Source organism: Doryrhamphus excisus, linkage group LG5 (genome assembly GCF_037039965.1).
Source record: "Doryrhamphus excisus strain RoL-2023G ecotype Guam linkage group LG5, RoL_Dexc_Guam_v1.1, whole genome shotgun sequence".
In the NCBI taxonomy this organism is placed as follows: domain Eukaryota; kingdom Metazoa; phylum Chordata; class Actinopteri; order Syngnathiformes; family Syngnathidae; genus Doryrhamphus; species Doryrhamphus excisus.
Genome location: NC_136361.1, coordinates 1,342,409 through 1,361,050, shown reverse-complemented (window position 1 = coordinate 1,361,050; position 18,642 = coordinate 1,342,409). Strand labels below are relative to the sequence as shown.

The window sequence follows — 18,642 nt, the reverse complement described above, 5'->3', positions numbered from 1 at the left end:
TGCTATTAACCAGAGTCAAAGTAATTTGTCCTGTAGAACCAAAAAAATAATTGGAATATGTATTAATTATATCATTCATATGACTAAAAATAACTATAAATAGATCGGTCAAACTAACCAAAGAATAAGTTATTTTATTTTGAAGTTCCTTGTAATATGCAGTATGGTATTTTTCAAAGTACTCTTATGACTAATATTGTCATTATTGCCCAACGGCAATATGTATATTTTGGATTTATAAAATAGATTTTACAACCATTGCCTGTGGTGTATAATGTGGTAAAATAGTTTTCCTGACGTTATTCCAGAAGATGTAGGTAACTTCAATATGAAATACTCGACATGTCCAACCTTTGACTTTGTCTGTGTGCGTCGTCGGAGTAGTGTATCTCTCAAGATGGCGCCAGTTCTTCTGCAACGTTTGGATTCAACATCCCAGCTCGAGTCAAGAGGCGGCCATCAGCAGCATTTTGGGACTTTCTTTAATAAATAAGTCATTACAGCATTGGGAGAGAAGGTGGTACTGAAATAAAAGGCACTTGGCAAACAATACTGGCAAGGTGTGCGTGTGTGTGTGCGTGTGTGTGTGGCATGAAGGCATTCCGAGGCATGAAGGTGAAAGACGAGAACGGTAATGATGGAGTTTTTGGCCAACTGGCAGACAGACAGGAAAAGGACCTGAGAAAGAGTCATCAATGTCATGCGTATGAGTGACCGGATTGCTGCGGAGTGCCGCGGTTTGATGACTGGGGGAGTGGTTTGCAGTCCCTCGGTGATGACAAGCCAACCGTATCATGGGAATAGTTCATAAGGCTTGAGTGCAATCAAAGCTGCTGGAGTCCACAAGACACTTTTCCATCGACTCACCCCCGGAGCTTGACAACGGGAGGGTGAAGGTACTGCATACAGTACACATAAAATACTGCATACAGTACACATACACACCGTGCGGCCGCTAGTAAAACACAGAAAGACACCACGGACAGACAGGAAACGCACATCAGGTACGATATCCAAGAAGCGGAATATTTCCATTTGGATTGTGTTGCTAAAAGTCCTTTGGCAGGAAAGAAACACAGCATCTTCCAAAGTATATACACAAATACTGTACAGCGCAAATACAACCAAAGCACATAAATACGTACGTGTTAGTACAAATAAGCAGTGGCCAAATGGTGCATGGTGGTGACGGAGCCAAGGCAGTCTTCATCACTTGCCTTCGTACTTGGGGTTGACCACGGTGGTGACAGCACTCTTGTAGATGGGGTTTTCACCCTGCCGAGGAGAAGTAGCGTCACACACCACCCAGGACAAAGCCGTGGCTGATCCGCCTCCTAGATGAAGCTCAAATGCGCCACACAACTTACTCCTCCCCCTCCAAAACCTTTGCAATAAAAGTGATTCAGCTGCCTTTGTTCACTAGCGACGGAAGCCATCAAGCGAAATACACATTGGTTAAATGCACTTCAAATGCTAAAATGGTACTCACGACTGTGGAACTATGGTGCGTTCAAGTGCCACCGACAAAGTGTGAAATATCAACGCTTAGTAGAGTATAAAGACAAACACGGACCAAAAGGCAGCTAAATGCTGGTCATTATTCTCTTAATCCCTAAAGACAACCCCTCAGGCTGAATGGGGGGTGACATTGGGACAAAAGACTAAACAATACAAATAACTATAGGAATGGGGGGCGCACTGGGGCACATTTGAGCTTCATCCTCGGATGCATCATCTGTTGTTATTATCAAAGAGGAAAGTGTGTTGTTGATGGAATATTCACATAGCACACAGTGGTGGCATGCCGTCCGTCCGTCCGTCCATCTGTCCCTCCCTCACTCCCTCCTCCGTCCGTCAATCCATCCATCCATCCACCCCTCCCTCTGTTCGTCCACCCTTACATCCATCCATCCATCCTTGTTGACATGCCCCCCCCCCCCCCATGTTCACACGGGTCTCCAACCACCTGACGCGGCTAGCATGTCCAAGTTAGCAGCCACAGGTTTGGAAGTCAAACATCCACAGCACACGCATGCATTTTATCCACTAGCATGTTGTTGGAACCTCTTTATTTCCTACCGAACAACAACGAACATCCACACCCGATCCTATTTCATCCACTACTTTTACTTTGTTTGGGTCGTTTTTTTTATTCCATTTACTGTAGTTGGAATGGTTATTTTATTTTGGGATATTATATTTCTAGCAGTATTTTAACCTTCTTTTTTTGTTTGTTTTTACTGTTAGATGATTGGTAGTTCATTTTTTTCAACACCTTTTATTTTCCTTATCCTGAATATCTTTACTTATTTTATTTTCTGTATTATTTTTACTGTTTACTTCATTTTTATTTGAACATCTTTATTTCTTAGCTTTCCTTCAACATTGCACACGCTACTCCCGATAGCTTGGTAAATTTATGAAGTAAAAACTTCATAAATAAAGTTTGAATTAGTAAATGTTGAAGTATGATAAGTGTCAACATGGAGTGTAATTCTTATGACATGACATATTATTATTATTATCATTATTATTAGCACTATGATGCACGACCTCACCAAACGTCACCTGTTAACTGTCAACCAACACCATCACAAGTGCAGCACACTATCACCACTATCATCTGCCTCTTGTTATTATTTCTTGCAAATGAGTGAACGGCAAAACCAAGAACACACACGTGTGATGAATCCATGCAGGAAGCTGAAAGGAGAAGGTATACAAACTTAAAGGGCATCTGCTCTACGTCCATAGTTTGGATTCTGGAACTGATTGATGGGACTCTTGTATATGGGGTTGTCTTGCTACACAAGGAGGACGAGCACACAAAAGAAGAGTAAAAGAACAAAGCAGCAAGAGAGGGAAGGTGATGGACATGCCACTGAAGGCGTACAACTATTCCCACCACTAGGTGGCACTAAAGATAACCAGTACTCTTTATGTCTCCCACCACTAGGTGGCACCAGCGATGCAAGGCAGTGATATTGATGTTGGCTGATGTGTGTGCAGCAGACAGGAAGCAGGGAGAAGAGGAGCCGTGGACACTCCCAGCAAAAAGATCCAGCTCAGCTCCGAGTGCATAACATTGCCTAAAAAGTCCATGCGGCCCCCCTCCCACTTTCCCCCTCTATTTTGAAGGCTGTTCAAAGGCAACACATTGGATCTGTTGCTCCAGCCGGGACGCCACACCCCGCCCGCCATATGAAGCGTCTGTCTGCTGATCTCGTTTACTGCCTGGAATAACAACTCCGACCTCACAAATGGACCTTCATCCACCCCCCCACACCCGTCTTCTGCATCGAGCAGCAACACATCAACGCTCCACATATGACCCTCACCGTATCCCACTTGGCGTTCATCTTCTCCTTCTCAAACTTGGCGAACTCTCGTCTGTCGTGGATGATGGTCAGCAGCTTCCAGATGAGCAGCAGGGCTAAACCGATCAGGACGATACCGGCCACCACGCCTGCCACGATGGGGATGATATCGGGACCGGCGGGGCAGTCTGGAAGACAGCAGGGAGCGTTAGGATCAGGCCAGGATGTCCTGACCTCTTCCGGGGTCAAAGAGTTTGATTAATATACTTCTGTATGAACTTCCGTATCACTCTTTGCTCTTTTTCTCTCAGCTATTAAAAAGTCATATATATATATATATATATTATTTTTTTTTCTAATGTTTAATCATTAGGATGTTGTAATATTTTCAAAAAAATTTGTTTCCTCATACTACAAAAAAGAAAAAAATTTTTCTGTATCATTTGTAAAATGATATTAATGTTTTTCTCAAACTTTTTGTTTTAATTTCCAACTTCTCATCCTTACGACTTTATTCCCGTCACATTCGATTTTTCCCCAACCTTACAACTTTTTCTTTGGATTTTTTTTTACACTCAAAATTATATTTAAAAAAAAAATAACATTATTCAAGCCTATGCTGGTCAAATGACTGGAATGGAATAATTTCTCTTTTATCTCTTTTCCTTTTGTTCTCATGAAATGATTGCGGTTTTCTGTAGTTCAACTTCATTCAACTAAAACAACATTTCCGTCATAATGTTACCAGTTTATTTTTGTTACATTTTTCTATCCATATTGTGACTTTTTATAAAATGACTGCTGATCTGTCCATTATTAAATGTAGTTTATTTATAGTTTTCTTGCTCATTGGAGTAATTTTATAGTTTTCTTTCTTGTGAAATGATGTTTCCTAAGGTTCTCCGTGGGCCAGCCCTTGGACAGCCTGGCTTAGAAACGGTGAGAGAGAAAGAAAGTCCCGGAAGGCCGGAATGAGCTTCTTACCCAGAGTCTCCACCACGTGGACTTCCTTCTCGGTGTTGTTGTTGACGGCGTAGGTGTAGTAGAACCAGCAGTCGTTGGCGTCTCGCTCCTTGCAGTGCATGACGGGGTAGGAGGCGTCGTTGGGCTGGGGCAGCTTGTCCCGGTCCTTGACTTTGATCAAGTTGAAGTAGCTGCAGTCTCTTTCGCACGTTTCCTTCTTTTCTCCTGTGCCAAACGCCCGGCACTGCACGCACTCCCTGCGGGAAGCAAGAGCAACACCCCGGTTAGGTCGGGGCGAGGGAGGACGACTTCATCCTTCGTTTGTTGGCTCACTTGTGTTCCGTGCACACGCCCGGACAGGTGGGGCAGGTTTCACAGGTGGGACCCTGAAATTTGGGGTCGGTGCACTTGCAGGTGCCGCATTCGCACTTCCCTCTGCCGTTGCAAATCTGCTTGTTGCTGGCCAGACACGTGCTGGTGTCCAAGGAACAGTCGCAGGCGCTGCCCGTCCACATGGGGTCGCACACGCACACGCGGCACTCGCAGCGCCCGTGCCCTGCGCCCGCAAGAAGAGCACGCTGTCACGATGTCCTTCCTACGGTTCCTACGCTGCAGGATGCCTCCCAAATCTCATCGGTCTTAATGCTCGCATTTCATCATCATTTAGGACTTATTCCATTTACATTTGAATGATTGAATAACTAATAATATTTCATAAAGAACGGAATCATTCCATAGATGGATTTACGTGGGGTACTTCCATATTCCGACGTTCCTCACCTCCACACAGTTTGTTTCCCGAGCGGTCGCAGTTGAAGTTGTCGCACTCGCAGTACTGGCCGCTGTAGCGCTCCTCGGGGTTGTCCCTCTTCTTGCACTCGCACGTGCCGCACACGCAGTCGCCGTTGTTGCTGCAGATGTCGGTGCCGTTGTCTTTGCGGCAGGTGCGGTCCATGTCCTCGTTGGCCACGTCGTTGCTGCTGCACTCACACTTGCGGCCCACGCGGCCCTCGTTGCACCTGGCGGGGGGGGGGGCGGGAGGGAGGAGCACGTGACTTGCCGCTTCCGCTCGCATTTCGTGGGACATTTCCAACTCACTTGCAGGCGCCGCACTCGTAGGTGCCGTTTCCATAGTGACAGAGGTCGCTGTTGGCCACGCCCTCCTTGTGGCATTCGCACTCACAGATGAAGTTGAGGGTAATCTCCACTTCCTCCGTGAATCCTAACGGCTTTATCTTGATGGTCTCGGGCTTGCCCTGCCTGGGGCAGCCCTTGGACGTCACGCTGATGGTGAACGCCACCTGGAAGAGCAAGCGCCACGCTCCAAAGCACTGTAGCGGCTTTCCCAGACCTCGCCGAGAGTCCTCACCTCGTCTCCGATGGAGATGTTGGAGCACTTGCGTCCGTTCTCCCCCTCGCTCACCAGGCCGTTCTTGCAGCGCGACGTGTACGCGATGGTCACGCCCTCCGGAAGCTTGCTGTTCTCCAGAATGACCTCCGAGGACAGCGACTGCCAATCAAAGGAACAGCGCGGATGAAATATTCAAGAAAAACATATTAAATGGAATAATATGAGAAACTAAACAAAGGGAAAATTAAGAAAGGGATCAGACGAGACGAGAAGATGAAGGAGTGATGCCATCATGCTTACATTGTAGGCGTCGATGATGAGGTTGATGACGTTGCTGGAGTTGGCAGACAGGGTCCCCACTGCAGACTTTGGGATCAGGTTTTTCAGCTCCTGAGGACAAGAGAAGGTTCCTGTGTCGACGTATTTCCACAGCTGCGTTAAACAACGTAATGAGCATCATATGGAAGCCGGCTGGAACGCAGATGGAAATCATCACAAATCATCTCTACCAGATGTTTGCTTGACTTTTGCGTTTGTGTTTTTCCACATTGTGTATCTTCCAAATCTACACAGACATAATAATCAGTTAGCAGCCACATATTGAGGCGCTCCTCAATGACCATCAGAAGAGTCATGAGGAACGTTCAGACTAACTAGAAAGCGTTTGTCCTAACCACCAACGCTGGAATACTGAAGCAGAACGAATCCTTGCTCGACTTTCTATTGAAGCTTCAAAGGCCAAAAGCCGACCTGGTAAACGGGCTGGAACTCCTCTGTGACAGCGAAGATGGTTTGGATGTTGTTGTCACTGAGCTTCTGAACCAAGTGTGCGATGGAGGGATAGTCCTGGATGAAGGAAGTAGGACAGGTCAAGGCCGGTCTCCTCGTGAGCGGAAAGGTGAATACTAACGTAGTAGTGGCTCATGGTGTAAGCGTTGTTCTCCAGGTGACACTTCCCGTCGTTGGGCAGCACGATGCCACCGAGCTTGCCGTCTCCTGCGAAGTGGAAGCCGGCGTCGGTGGAAAAGACCAGGAGGCGGGTCACATTCCTCCAGCCGATCTGATCCTGGGAGAGGACAGGATGCGTTGTGAGAATACTTTGTGTTGTCCGTCACTCGTTGGCAGGGCAGGGTGGGAAAAGCACGGGATGGGATTCAGCGTGGAGATCCATTTGGTGGGCTGCGTACCCCGCACACGGCCACTTGCATGATGGCATCGAAGCCCCCCTCAGGAGAGTCCAGGTTTCCAGAGATATGCTGCTGGCCCACCAGGGTGTTGAACTTCTTGCCATCGCTGGTGAGCTTCAGCACGTTCTTGTAGCTGAAGGGGCTGGTGCAGTTCTGGTCGCCGGTGCACGGGTTGAGCAGCTTGGCCGGGGTGGTGCTGATGTACGGCATGACCGTCTTCTCCACAAAAGAACCAAAACCTGTTGAAGCCAAGTCAAGAAATAAACAGCAGAAAGACGCAACGGTAAGCCTTCAAACCCCTACGCCCTCACAGGTGGGTGAACCCTCACCTATCCGAAAGTCTGAGGTGATCTTTGACATTTCCAGCATCAAGCTGGTTCCCAGGTTCTTCACGTTCTCCAGATCATCCTTCATGGAGTAGGACAGGTCCATCAAGTAGTACAGGTCAATGGGATAATCCTCCGCCCGCTTGAACTTCAGGTTGAAGGCCTGGGGCTCACCTGGGGACACGGACGATGTCAGGCGGCTGCGACACTGACCAAGGAATGAAGGAACGAAACGAGGCTTCACCGGATCTGAGGGTGAGGCTGAGCTTCTGCGGCTGGATCTGGGTGATGTCCTCCGGCTTCAGCTTCCCCGATGCCTTCCTGCGGTTGGTCACCATCTTGTTCTTCAGGATCCTCTTCTCTCCGTGAGGGTTCTCGATCATCTGCTCCTTGCAACCTCGGTTCTTCAGAGACTGCAGCTCGTCACATCGGGTCGACACGGTCTCGCCTTGTTTTAGGAAGTCCTGAAATCAGCAGTCAGCATGGGGGGGCGTTACTTGATAGCAGATGTTGGCGTCACCTAGCTGACAGCGCTGGTGCATACCGGGTCTGTACACCAGCCACATTTGGCCCCCGCCTGGATGCACTCCCCGCAGTACTTGGCATTAGCACCGATGCACTCGTTCCCCTCTGCGGGAAAAACACAAAGACAAAAGAAGAGGATGCAGAGTCAGATGGTGCAAAGTAAGCAGCCCTTTAAGCCCCCCCCCCCCCCCCCCCCGGTGTTTACACATCAGTTCATCTGGAACGCAGCGGCTCAGTGGTAATTGGAGACAGGAGTGGAATATCCAGCCTCCATTATCCTCTCCATGATGCTTAGGCGGGGCTTCAGCAGCAGCCAATGATGTCATTACATTAGGATTACAGCGGCTACCTTTTATACCCTTGGGGGGGGGGGGGGGGGGGGGGGTCCACTGGGAATAATATATTTACAAAAGCTCACCTCACTTATAAATAAACTTTACAATAAACTTGTAAATACCTATCTTCTGTTTTCATACAATACCGTAGAAACAGGAGCAGAGTCGTCCTCGTTTAAATCACTTCCAGACCCAACCATGGTCATCAATTTCCATGAATTAGGATTGCTTATTTCTAAATGGAATACTATTGTAGTTAGAGCACAGACAACCTGGTTACCACCTTCTATATATTTTTGTTTCACATCATTAGAGCCCTCTGGACATGAAATAACAGCCCTATAGTGACAGTTACACTCCTATTAGCCAATGTAGTAGACATCATTATTAGAGCCCTCTAGACGTGAAATAACAGCCCTATAGTGACAGTTACACTCCTATTAGCCAATGTAGTAGACATCATTATTAGAGACCTCTAGACGTGAAATAACAGCCCTATAGTCACCTTTACACTCCTATTAGCCAATGTAGTAGACATCATAAAAGAAAATAAGATATACAAGACACAAAAACCTGCTTACCACCTTCTACATATGTTTTGTTTAACATTATTAGAGCCCACTAGACGTAAAATAACAGCCCTATAGTGACAGTTACACTCCTATTAGCCAATGTAGTAGACATCATTATTAGAGACCTCTAGACGTGAAATAACAGCCCTATAGTCACCTTTACACTCCTATTAGCCAATGTAGTAGACATCATAAGAGAAAATAAGATATACAAGAACCAAAAACCTGCTTACCACCTTCTACATATGTTTTGTTTAACATTATTAGAGCCCACTAGACGTAAAATAACAGCCCTATAGTGACATTTACACTGCTATTAGCCAATATAGTGGACATCATAAGAGAAAATAACTTGCTTGTGTCTGTAAACGTGGTTTAGGGCTGCTTGAGTAGACCATGTTAGGGATTCCTGTGGTCTGGTGCTTGTGCATCTCACCCAACAATACAGGAACATTAATGGCATCTAGTGGCCGGTGTAGGCTACTATTTGTGTGTGTAATGGAGGCCAACAGGCATCCTACCTTTCTGGGCGCTGCAGAAGACTCCTAACAAGGTGGATACCAAGATCAGCTTCAGGTCCATCTGAAAGAACATAAGAAGATGATGCTCCATTCCAGTCTCTTTCAAGTATGACGCAATCACAGCTGATGGCGGGCAGATGACATGAACTCATTTCCTGGACAAAATGGCAGTGAGGAGCGGCAGTCTCTGAATCGGAGGTAATGGATGATGTTGTGCTGGGCGGGCGGGGTGGGGGCCGGGCTATTTGCAGCTGGTCGCAGGGCAAAAGGCAGCTAATTGAACTCAGACACACACGTACACACTCACATCCAGCGTGGCGTGCCTTTTCCCACAATCCCCTTGGCTGTAAATAGCCGCAGCTCCCTGGAGGCCTGGTCTGGTAATGCATATTGACCCGGTCCTCTGGTCAGCTGCGTCTGGGATGCAACGTACTAATGGAACATTAGTTGCATTAACATTGTTTTGCATAGTTTTGCCAATATACTTTAAAAAGCAAAAATACCATAATAAAATGATTCGATACTTAATAATTGCAAATCTACTACTAAAATAATACAAAGATGAAATGACAAAGAAATGTATCTTTTTGGGGTGTACAAGCGAGCGAGCGCCACATCTACAGTCTCAAGCGTGCTGATCGGCATCGGATCAGCCTCGGCTTCATCCAAATGTCATTTCCATGTGGAACGTCAAAACAATTCCTAAATCCCAACCCCCTGAACGGAGTTCAGCCAGGGCAACATTGAGGACAGGAGTCTGAAATTTGGGAGCCAAGTGATGACTTCTTCTGAGTGTTTCAACGAGTGGCGGTGACGAACTATTCATAGGGCTTCCAATAAAAGACTGCATTCCCTTTCTCTGCGGTAAAGGAAGCTCTGACGTTGAGTGTGTGTGGTGTTAAGTGATGCATTCCTCCGTCCTTGGAGTGTGTGTGTGTGTGTGTGTGTCCGTTTATATAGCCACAGACAGCAGACTGCTTGTCTACAGATTACACCCCTGATGCTGCATGGCGGTGTGTGTGTGTGTGTGTGTGCGTGGACGTCATGTTAGCATACGAGATCAGTCGCACAGCCATGACCAATGCCGTCACATGACACCCACACGCTTTGGTGCTGCCTCAAGGCAAATATCAGACAACACGTAGCTTCACTATTGTGTGTGTGTGTGTGGGGGGGGGGGGGGGGGGGGTTAATGAAGAATACTTTGGATTTACAGTTGCTGGTTGACTGCATTATTCTGCATAATTGTTATTACAAAAACATTCCCTTCACAGCAACCAAAGACAGCTGCAACAATTCATCTGGTCTTTGATGATTGATGCATTGTAGGCCATATTTGTCAATATCTGTTCCATCCGCCATGACACTTGGATAAGACAGGAACGGTCTACTGTGAACGATTTACTATGTCTGAAAAGGGAAAAGGTCTTTCCCAGGAGTGCTGAAATAATGGTCCTAATTGGTCCTAAAGCCAGCTAATGTCTGTGACTAGACTGCTTTGCCTAAAATACAAAGACAATAGCTTTGCTTTCATGGATGACGAAAGAAATGCACCAATATTCACATTTGAGACACGACAAATCAGACGACAATGACATTCATCAATGAAAGAGATACAAAATAGTCACAGACTGAGGGAATAATCAATTCATCACCAAATCATCCATTCATGCAACTCTCGCTGTGATTGGTCGATTTGTTGTGTCTATATGCATCTCCTCTCTCACAGGGAAGACAATGAGGCAAGGTGGGTCCCTATATTCGTCATCGGCACCGGAAAAACTGTAAAACTCTTTTTTTTAGTACTGGGCGAGGGCATAGCAATATTACCTCAACGCCTATGACATCATATTTACATCATGTGGAGCCCAGATCGCCACCAACGCCACCATCATGCTACACGGACACGTACTAGCAAAGTGAGCAGGGGGATTATGGAAGATGGATAAAGGGCCAAGTCAGCAACGGCAAGCTAAGTCTGGGAGAGCTTTTCCTCTGGACTCCAGTCAGCAGCACCAAGTATGGAAATGAGCGCCGCCCTTTCCTGTTTTCCCTTCTTTTCCATTCCTCCTGAGCACGTCTGGGGGAAGAAGGGATACTCCAAGTGCAGGAAAGCCCTGCTTTAATCTGACAAAGGGAAGCTGCTCCGATGCCAACTCTTTTTATTTTACATACTGTTGCGGTCCAGAGCTGCTTCACTGGCACCGGGACTCTGAATCATGACTTGGAGGGGGGGTTTGCTCAACTAACTGCCTGGAGATGAGGCTCCATTTAAAGGACAGCAGAGGAACTAATGGCGCATGGCTCATTTCTCATGCTATGAGTTCTTCCTGCACAGCGTGTTGGACTTTCATGGTGGACTGAAAAAGGAGCCCTACTTTCCCAGAAAAGGGATGGTTCTGCTGCTTTGTGTAAAAATAAAAACTTGCAGCAGCGTACTGGAGGGTTTTTTTCCGCAGGCCTATCACATCCTGCGTTTGGTCTCTGGCATATCTTTGGCATTCCACACTCCCCCTCCTTGCTTTCCTTCCTCTCCCACTCACACCACCATCCTCCCATCATCATTCACTGCCTACTTGCCCCACGTCAGCCCCAGCCAGCCTGCGACCTTCTGACTTCAAATAACCTTCAACAGCCATGAGGAATAATGGAATTCCGAGACATGACAAGCTGAAGGAGAATACTAAACAGGGTCCATCCCGCCCCCCCATCACCATCCGGAGGAGCCTCTCATGGAGGACAAAAGCAATGAATCAGGCTGTCCTCTGAGACCATGAAAGAGGATCTGACCCTAAAAGTGTCCCAACTCGCCGCCCTCTCCTCCATAAAAGAGGCCCAGTGTGACCATTTATCCTAATGGGACAGACGTTGCCGCCTTCAGCGTTTAGCCGCTTCCTCGCCTGCAGGACATTCACACCAGCAGCTACGACGTCACAACAAGAATACATACTTCCACTACACTCAACATTCTTTTCTTGGGCCGTCAGGGGTGTCACGAGACACGAGGTTGGGTCTACGAGACAAGACGAGACTTTAACATGACTTTAAAGAAAAGTACAATTAAAAAATATAACGATATATTGCAATCTAGTCAATTATTTTCTGCTACGTTACACTCCTCTGCACCCACCAAGACAAAGAGACCATATGGCTGAAAAAAGGGCTCACTCCATTCATGCCGTTGTTCTACATAACACGCCAAGGCTTTGTCTGTCTGGAAGCGAGAGACGTGATTTGGCAACATATTAAGAGCATTTTCATTCATCGAGTGATGCATTCAATATTATCATCATCCCGGGCCTTCTGGACGACAAGTCGTCACGTTTTCATCCCCGGAGATCCTGTGACACCCCGAGTGAACAGAGATGTTAAGCTAATGACGGAACCAACTTGTCATGGTATGTGACGTTATTAGAAGCTCTCTGAGCTCATATTTATTTTTACTTCACTCGGTCAAACGGGGGTCTCAAACTCACGGCTTACACAGCAAGCCACTGCACGAACAATTTAAACTCTCTACAACAAGATGTCGGAAGCACGGTGATCTTAAATACTTTGAAACTTCTACTACTACTGAAATACTTTAATAAAGCTGTGAATGTAAAATGCAGGGCAATGGAGAATTGTGTAAATCCACAAGTATTGGTACTGACTAGCGACATTCGGGTATTATGACAACCCTAGCACCAACATTTAAGAAAAATATTCTTCTCATGGAAAGAACTATGAAAAACATTGGCCGTGGAGTGGAAATTGTGATCCAGAGAAAGGAATGTCAAACCAAGAAAGCTTCCACCCACTCTCCTCTATCCAGCATGAAAATTCCTGCTCGCTTCGGTGCTGGTACCAAATGTCGTAGGGATGGGGCTGACCCCTGCAGTCATTCACCGATTAAAATGACTGATAAGAATGTTAAAGATCAGGTGGTCACAACAAAAGGTCTTTGACTGCCGTTTCCAAAATAAGCCACTGATGCTCCTAATCATCCATAACTTAATAATAGAAGTTCATGATCGTCTTACTGTGCTTGACGGCAGACGTGAAACCCTCAGCCACGTACTATATGGCGGCCTGAAGCCAGCCAGCGTTCCGCTTGTGTGGGACAGAAGGTAAACATACACCGGCGCAGGGCTCGTGCCTTTCCTGACCAATCAACAGCATGTACTGCAGGTGGCGCTGCTTCCTGTCCACCAGCTTCCAATCCTTCCTGGCGATGATGCTCCTATGGTGACAGCTAGCCCACCGGGTCCATTGAAACAATCATCCACAGCCTGGGGGGAGGGCTATTCGTGGCTCCGTCCCACTGGGGAAAATAGTTGTGCTGTGCTGAAAAGATATTTCTGACTCATGCTTCCACCTGGCGCCTGCAATCACTCAAAAGGCGAGAAAAGAAGCTCACCTCCCCTCAACCCGTACACCCGCAGGAACATCATTTTCTAAGCCGTCACTCAAAGCTGGCAGGATTCCTGACAATGTCAAAGCTCCGCTATCAGACCAGGCAGACCACAGAGTGGTTCCCGTCTGAGTTCCTGCCCCCTGGCCGCTGTGTGCCCAGAGTTCCTGTCCCTCCAGTTCAACCTGGAGGGCTCACTGGGTGAAAAGGATGCCATGCACCAGGGACACCTCCATGTGGCGCTGTATCCGGGCACACAGACGGAACCACGTTTGCCGTCTTCTGCATTCCAAGAATGGAATGGTCTCAGCTTACGACAAGGTGGAATTACATCTATGACTCATTTTGGAGAATAATACGACTAAATATGACAATGACCACGGTGGTGAGTCATGCCAGGCTCACTTCTGGTCACGTGATGTCATCATGTTCAAACCATCACCACTTCAGGACAACCAGAACGGCTGAAACCTCCCCTACGCTTGCTGAGCTGCTCCTTCCTCTGCTGAGAAACACAGGAAGCTGGATCACACAGGAAGTCTGTATTATGTTTCTGGAAAAGCAGCCACGTCTGCCCCACACACCCTTCCCCTGCAAATGAGGCATGAAGTGACACGGGAGGAAACCAAAGGCAAGCAAAGAAAGGAGTATGGAGAAGTCTGGGTTGTACTGCAGAGCTTTTGTGACGTTAAAAGCGATAACGCCGCAGCCACGCTCAGGACCTTTAACATCTGCCCAGATATTTACTTTCTGGGATCGCCAACAGGAAAGGCTCCTCCGTCCAGGATAAAAGATGACAACATGTCTGCAGTCTCACACAAATACAGCTGTGAAATATTCATCAGGAGATCCGCTTTAGACCTGGGGCGACCCGTCCCAACCGTCACTTTCTACAGAATGAATCAGTGATCCAATGAGGATCCAGTGACCATATAGATCCAGAAACAACAAAGCATCGTGGAAATAAGATCAGTCTACGCTAAATGGACTCTGGCTTGGCCCGTCTGTGATGTCATCAGCAGCTGCCTGTCCTAAATCTTTACTCGACCTTTAATTGTCATTGACATGCATCAACTATTGTAAATGCATATCAATGACGAATGAAAGGCAGATATGTAAATAGCATCCAGCACATGCCTGAGTGTTCTGCCCCAGTGCAGAACACGAGCTAGCTACAACAGTAGCCGACCCGTCATGAAGAACACGAGCTAGCTACAACAGTAGCCGACCCGTCATGAAGAACACGAGCTAGCTACAACAGTAGCCGACCCGTCATGAAGAACACGAGCTCGCTACAACAGTAGCCGACCCGTCATGAAGAACACGAGCTAGCTACAACAGTAGCCGACCCGTCATGAAGAACACGAGCTAGCTACAACAGTAGCCGACCCGTCATGAAGAACACGAGCTAGCTACAACAGTAGCCGACCCGTCATGAAGAACACGAGCTCGCTACAACAGTAGCCGACCCGTCATGAAGAACACGAGCTCGCTACAACAGTAGCCGACCCGTCATGAAGAACACGAGCTCGCTACAACAGTAGCCGACCCGTCATGAAGAACACGAGCTAGCTACAACAGTAGCCGACCCGTCATGAAGAACACGAGCTAGCTACAACAGTAGCCGACCCGTCATGAAGAACACGAGCTCGCTACAACAGTAGCCGACCCGTCATGAAGAACACGAGCTCGCTACAACAGTAGCCGACCCGTCATGAAGAACACGAGCTCGCTACAACAGTAGCCGACCCGTCATGAAGAACACGAGCTCGCTACAACAGTAGCCGACCCGTCATGAAGAATGTCTGCCAACTACTGAACAAAGTGTGCTCCTGCCATCAAGGAAAACAGTAACGTCAACGTTGGGTGTTAATCCGAGGCGGCCCAGCTGTGGCCACCTCGGCTTGAATGTGCAGAATCCGACACGTTAATGACAAACAGATGCCGTTCATTAGGCCCGGGCCCGACGCTTGAACTAGAAGGCCTCCATTTCCGCTAGCGCTGCGGACCGGGAACAGTAAGCACTCAATGCTTATGCTTTCCCTCCTGGGAGCAACACAAAGCTGTCATGCTTCATTTTCAAGATGTGTGAACCAGAAACGACAAACTGACTTGAAGCAACAGACTGACTGACAGGCTGGGAATGACATGACGCCGGTTCGCTCACAGCATTCTTGCTTGCTGTTGTCCGTGTGGAAGTTGTGCATGGAAACGGACGGATCACAGTGATTGACCGATACCTCGGAGGCAGCTGTACTTGTACTTCTGCACTTGTTCAACACTTTCAGTTCCTAGCTGGGCGATTCATCTTTTCCCTACTTCTTCTATTTACAATCCGTGCCATTGTGCACGTCTGATTGCCACTCCATTGCCATGGAGTGTCAGAAAGAGCCATTCACTCAGGCGGAGAACAGCGTTTGCATTGTTTATTATGTCACTGCCTCAAGCCATCCTGTGAACTTTTAACAACATCTCCTTCTTCGCTAGGAACGCCATGCTGCCATGTGGAGGTTTTCAAGCTGCAAAAGCAACCACAGCAATATCGACACTGAGAAGTGAAAGAAGATGGATGATGTGGCTGAGGTCCACCTGTCATATTTCTATCCAGTTTTAAAATGGAACCTGGTGTATTCTCACGCTTGTCTTCAACAAACTGTAATGCCCATGCTTGTGCTTGGGAAGACAAATCGCCATATTCATGTAAGATTTTTTAAAGACTGATTTTGTTGACACAATCAGAAAAAATGCGAGTTGAGAATGTCTGTTGATGGTTTAATACGAGCTGGGAGTAAGAATAAACTAATAAATGTGCATCATGTCCTTATTTCACTCGGAATTTGCACGATGGTAAAATATGATCAAATATCAAACTGTACAACACAACAAACATGCTTTGCTAAACTAAGCTAACACTGCTAGCTTCCTTTCACGCATCAATTTCCACCAGATTCTGCGTTCAATAGTAGATTATGTTTTTATTGGCTAATTCTGTGATTCCTTCCATGCAGAAATCATACTTGTGAATAATAAGAGAGTTGTGTATTCTACAAAGACAGGCCATGAAAGCCAAATAAACACGTCTGTTCCTTCCCACAGGCCAGGCTGTGACAATAAAAACATTCTGCTACTATTTTTCCACCGACGTAACACGTTCAGCTTGGACCCTTGCGAGCCGAGGTTGGCTTTTAACCACTTCTCGGAGGGGCGTTGGGGGCTGTTTTTAGAAACAGGCCACCGCCCACAATACATTCCCACTAAATGTGGGGCAAGCTAAAGGAGGGAGAAGGCTAACGTGTTGGCGGAGTCCAGCTCCATGGAAGCAAAGCAAGACACCCCGGATGACTAACTGCAAAAACATAACATGTTGAGGATTTGACAGGAAGGTGGTACATTCATCATGGTGGTTGCACCCGAGATGCAGGTAGCACATGAGAACTGTCACATGTCCAGAAAGAAACCCCTGGTGTGTCTCGTAAATCAGGTGGGCGTCCGACCCATAGAGCAGCAGCTGTTCCCTGGGGGGCTTGGGGTCACGTGCATTTAGCTGATGCCTACTACCTTCTAGAAGCTAAACGCACCCCCCCACTGTCCTCCTCAATTAACCTTCCATACCACCCCCGCCTCCTTCCCTTTCTCATTGCAACGTCCCCACGTTCCCCCTGTCCTTGCCTCCCGCCCCCGCATCCATTTCCTTGATTAAATCCATCCTGTCCTCCTTCGTGTGGCGCTCCCATCCTAATCACGTACAGCCTGACGCTGGGAATGTGTCTGTGTCCTATCCACACGCCCAGGACCCACACCACGGGATGGACCTGCTTGGCTGTTCCACATCTCCATCAGCAGCATCCTCCCCCGAATTCATTATTATGAAACTGTCATCTGATGTCCAAACACACGACCTGTCGCACGGCATTCTCCACGGATGTCGACTAGGTTGGAACAGGTGAGCTCTGGCTCGTACATCATCACCTTTTCCTGACATCATGGATGAATTCAAGTCTCCTTTCCCGTCATTCTGTTTATTTTCGTTGTGCAAGGTGGTGGCTATCATTTGTAATAAAGATGTTGAAATTATGACTTTTTAGTTAGATTTGAGTATATTTTGTGCAAGGCTGGAGGTTAGAAGGACTGGAATAAATGATGATTTGACCAAGTCTACCTGTTGCTTTGTCATAATGAAATATCAAGACGTTGGCCCAGCAAGGTGTACTGTATTCAGCCACACGCTCCGAGCAGCCTTTACAAACAAACCTTTACTAATGCTGCAGTGATGGCGTTTTTTTTTGTGTTCTTGGTGTGTATTTGGACTTTGAGGATTATTTCTGTGCCATTAACAACTGGCACAGAGGTAATACTTAAATGGGCTGAGCATTAAAAATGACAACTTGAAACAAAAACCGTTGTCTTTATTTCAACCCTACTTTAGATGAAAAATAAAACACTATGGTTGTTACAAAAAGTATGGATAAAGTCCCGAATAATCATACAAAAGTGACCCTAACAGGAGTCACAAGAGGCGTGTTACCGTAAAAATAAAAATACCGTAATTGTCAACCCCATAAGACTTTCCTTGGTTTGTGAAGTGTGTGTAGTTTACCTTCGCGTCGTCGTGTTATTGCTCCTCTGCTCCCCAAGAAGATCCACAAGCGGAGGCAACTCGCTGCCCTGTTGGCACCGCAACACGTTCCCCCAGCAGAAAAAACCTCACCGTGGATTCCCGCTGCCGCTCATTACATCCAGCGTAAACATGGACACGACCTGGAATTAAAAAATCGAATAATATCCAGAGAGTTCTTACTGTGGGGAAGCCACGCTGACGTTTGGGCAACCTCCTCTGCTGCAGCCAGCCTGGGACTACCACACTGCTACTGGACACGTCAAGCTCTGCTATATGGCTTTCCGTTTCTTGGCAGCTTTTCAAAATAAAAGACAATGCACAGCTGGTCTTTATGATTTCACCACAGCAGCTTATCAGCATGTCGTCTTAAGCTGTCCATACTCACAGTACAACGAGAATATACACAAGTTCTGTCCGTTTGGTCTCAATTTGAATTATTATTGTCTGCATGTGCTTTTATTTTGACAACAATACAATACGTGTTCCGGTTTTAGAGCACTTGACACTGGTGAAAGTCAGCACACGTCATTCCAA

At 47.0% G+C, this 18,642-nt stretch overlaps 1 protein-coding gene across 3 annotated transcripts; it reads right to left on the bottom strand.

Annotated features, from left to right (window-relative positions):
• Positions 1-594: 594 nt before the first annotated feature.
• Positions 595-18,362, bottom strand: LOC131108546 (integrin beta-1-like). 3 transcript variants are annotated; one of them, XR_013627365.1, is made up of 17 exons: positions 18,088-18,360; positions 9,098-9,158; positions 7,689-7,774; positions 7,389-7,608; positions 7,148-7,318; positions 6,819-7,057; positions 6,542-6,697; positions 6,382-6,477; positions 5,932-6,021; positions 5,650-5,790; positions 5,379-5,581; positions 5,061-5,299; positions 4,614-4,836; positions 4,302-4,537; positions 3,339-3,505; positions 1,146-1,275; positions 595-955 (listed from the first exon to the last, which is right to left on the bottom strand). XR_013627365.1 is itself a non-coding variant. In XM_058059574.2 (17 exons), the coding sequence occupies exons 2-16, from the start codon at positions 9,156-9,158 to the stop codon at positions 2,727-2,729; spliced, it is 2,406 nt and encodes an 801-aa protein (XP_057915557.1). In that variant the 5' UTR covers positions 18,088-18,362; the 3' UTR covers positions 595-1,275. The 3 variants fall into 3 exon arrangements, 2 of the variants coding, with proteins under 2 accessions (XP_057915557.1, XP_057915558.1); XM_058059574.2 differs by adding an exon at positions 2,727-2,804 and having other exon boundaries at positions 595-1,275; positions 18,088-18,362; XM_058059575.2 differs by having other exon boundaries at positions 595-1,275.
• Positions 18,363-18,642: the final 280 nt, after the last annotated feature.

What these genes read in the sequence shown, in the direction of transcription:
- LOC131108546 (XM_058059574.2), bottom strand. Translation starts at nt 9,158, where the DNA reads ATGGACCTGAAGCTGATCTTGGTATCCACCTTGTTAGGAGTCTTCTGC. An exon ending in CTTCTGCAGCGCCCAGAAAG is followed by an intron (nt 7,775 to 9,097) that starts GTAGGATGCCTG and finishes TTTTTCCCGCAG; the next exon opens with AGGGGAACGAGTGCATCGGT. An exon ending in ACACCATGAGCCACTACTAC is followed by an intron (nt 6,478 to 6,541) that starts GTTAGTATTCAC and finishes TCCTTCATCCAG; the next exon opens with GACTATCCCTCCATCGCACA.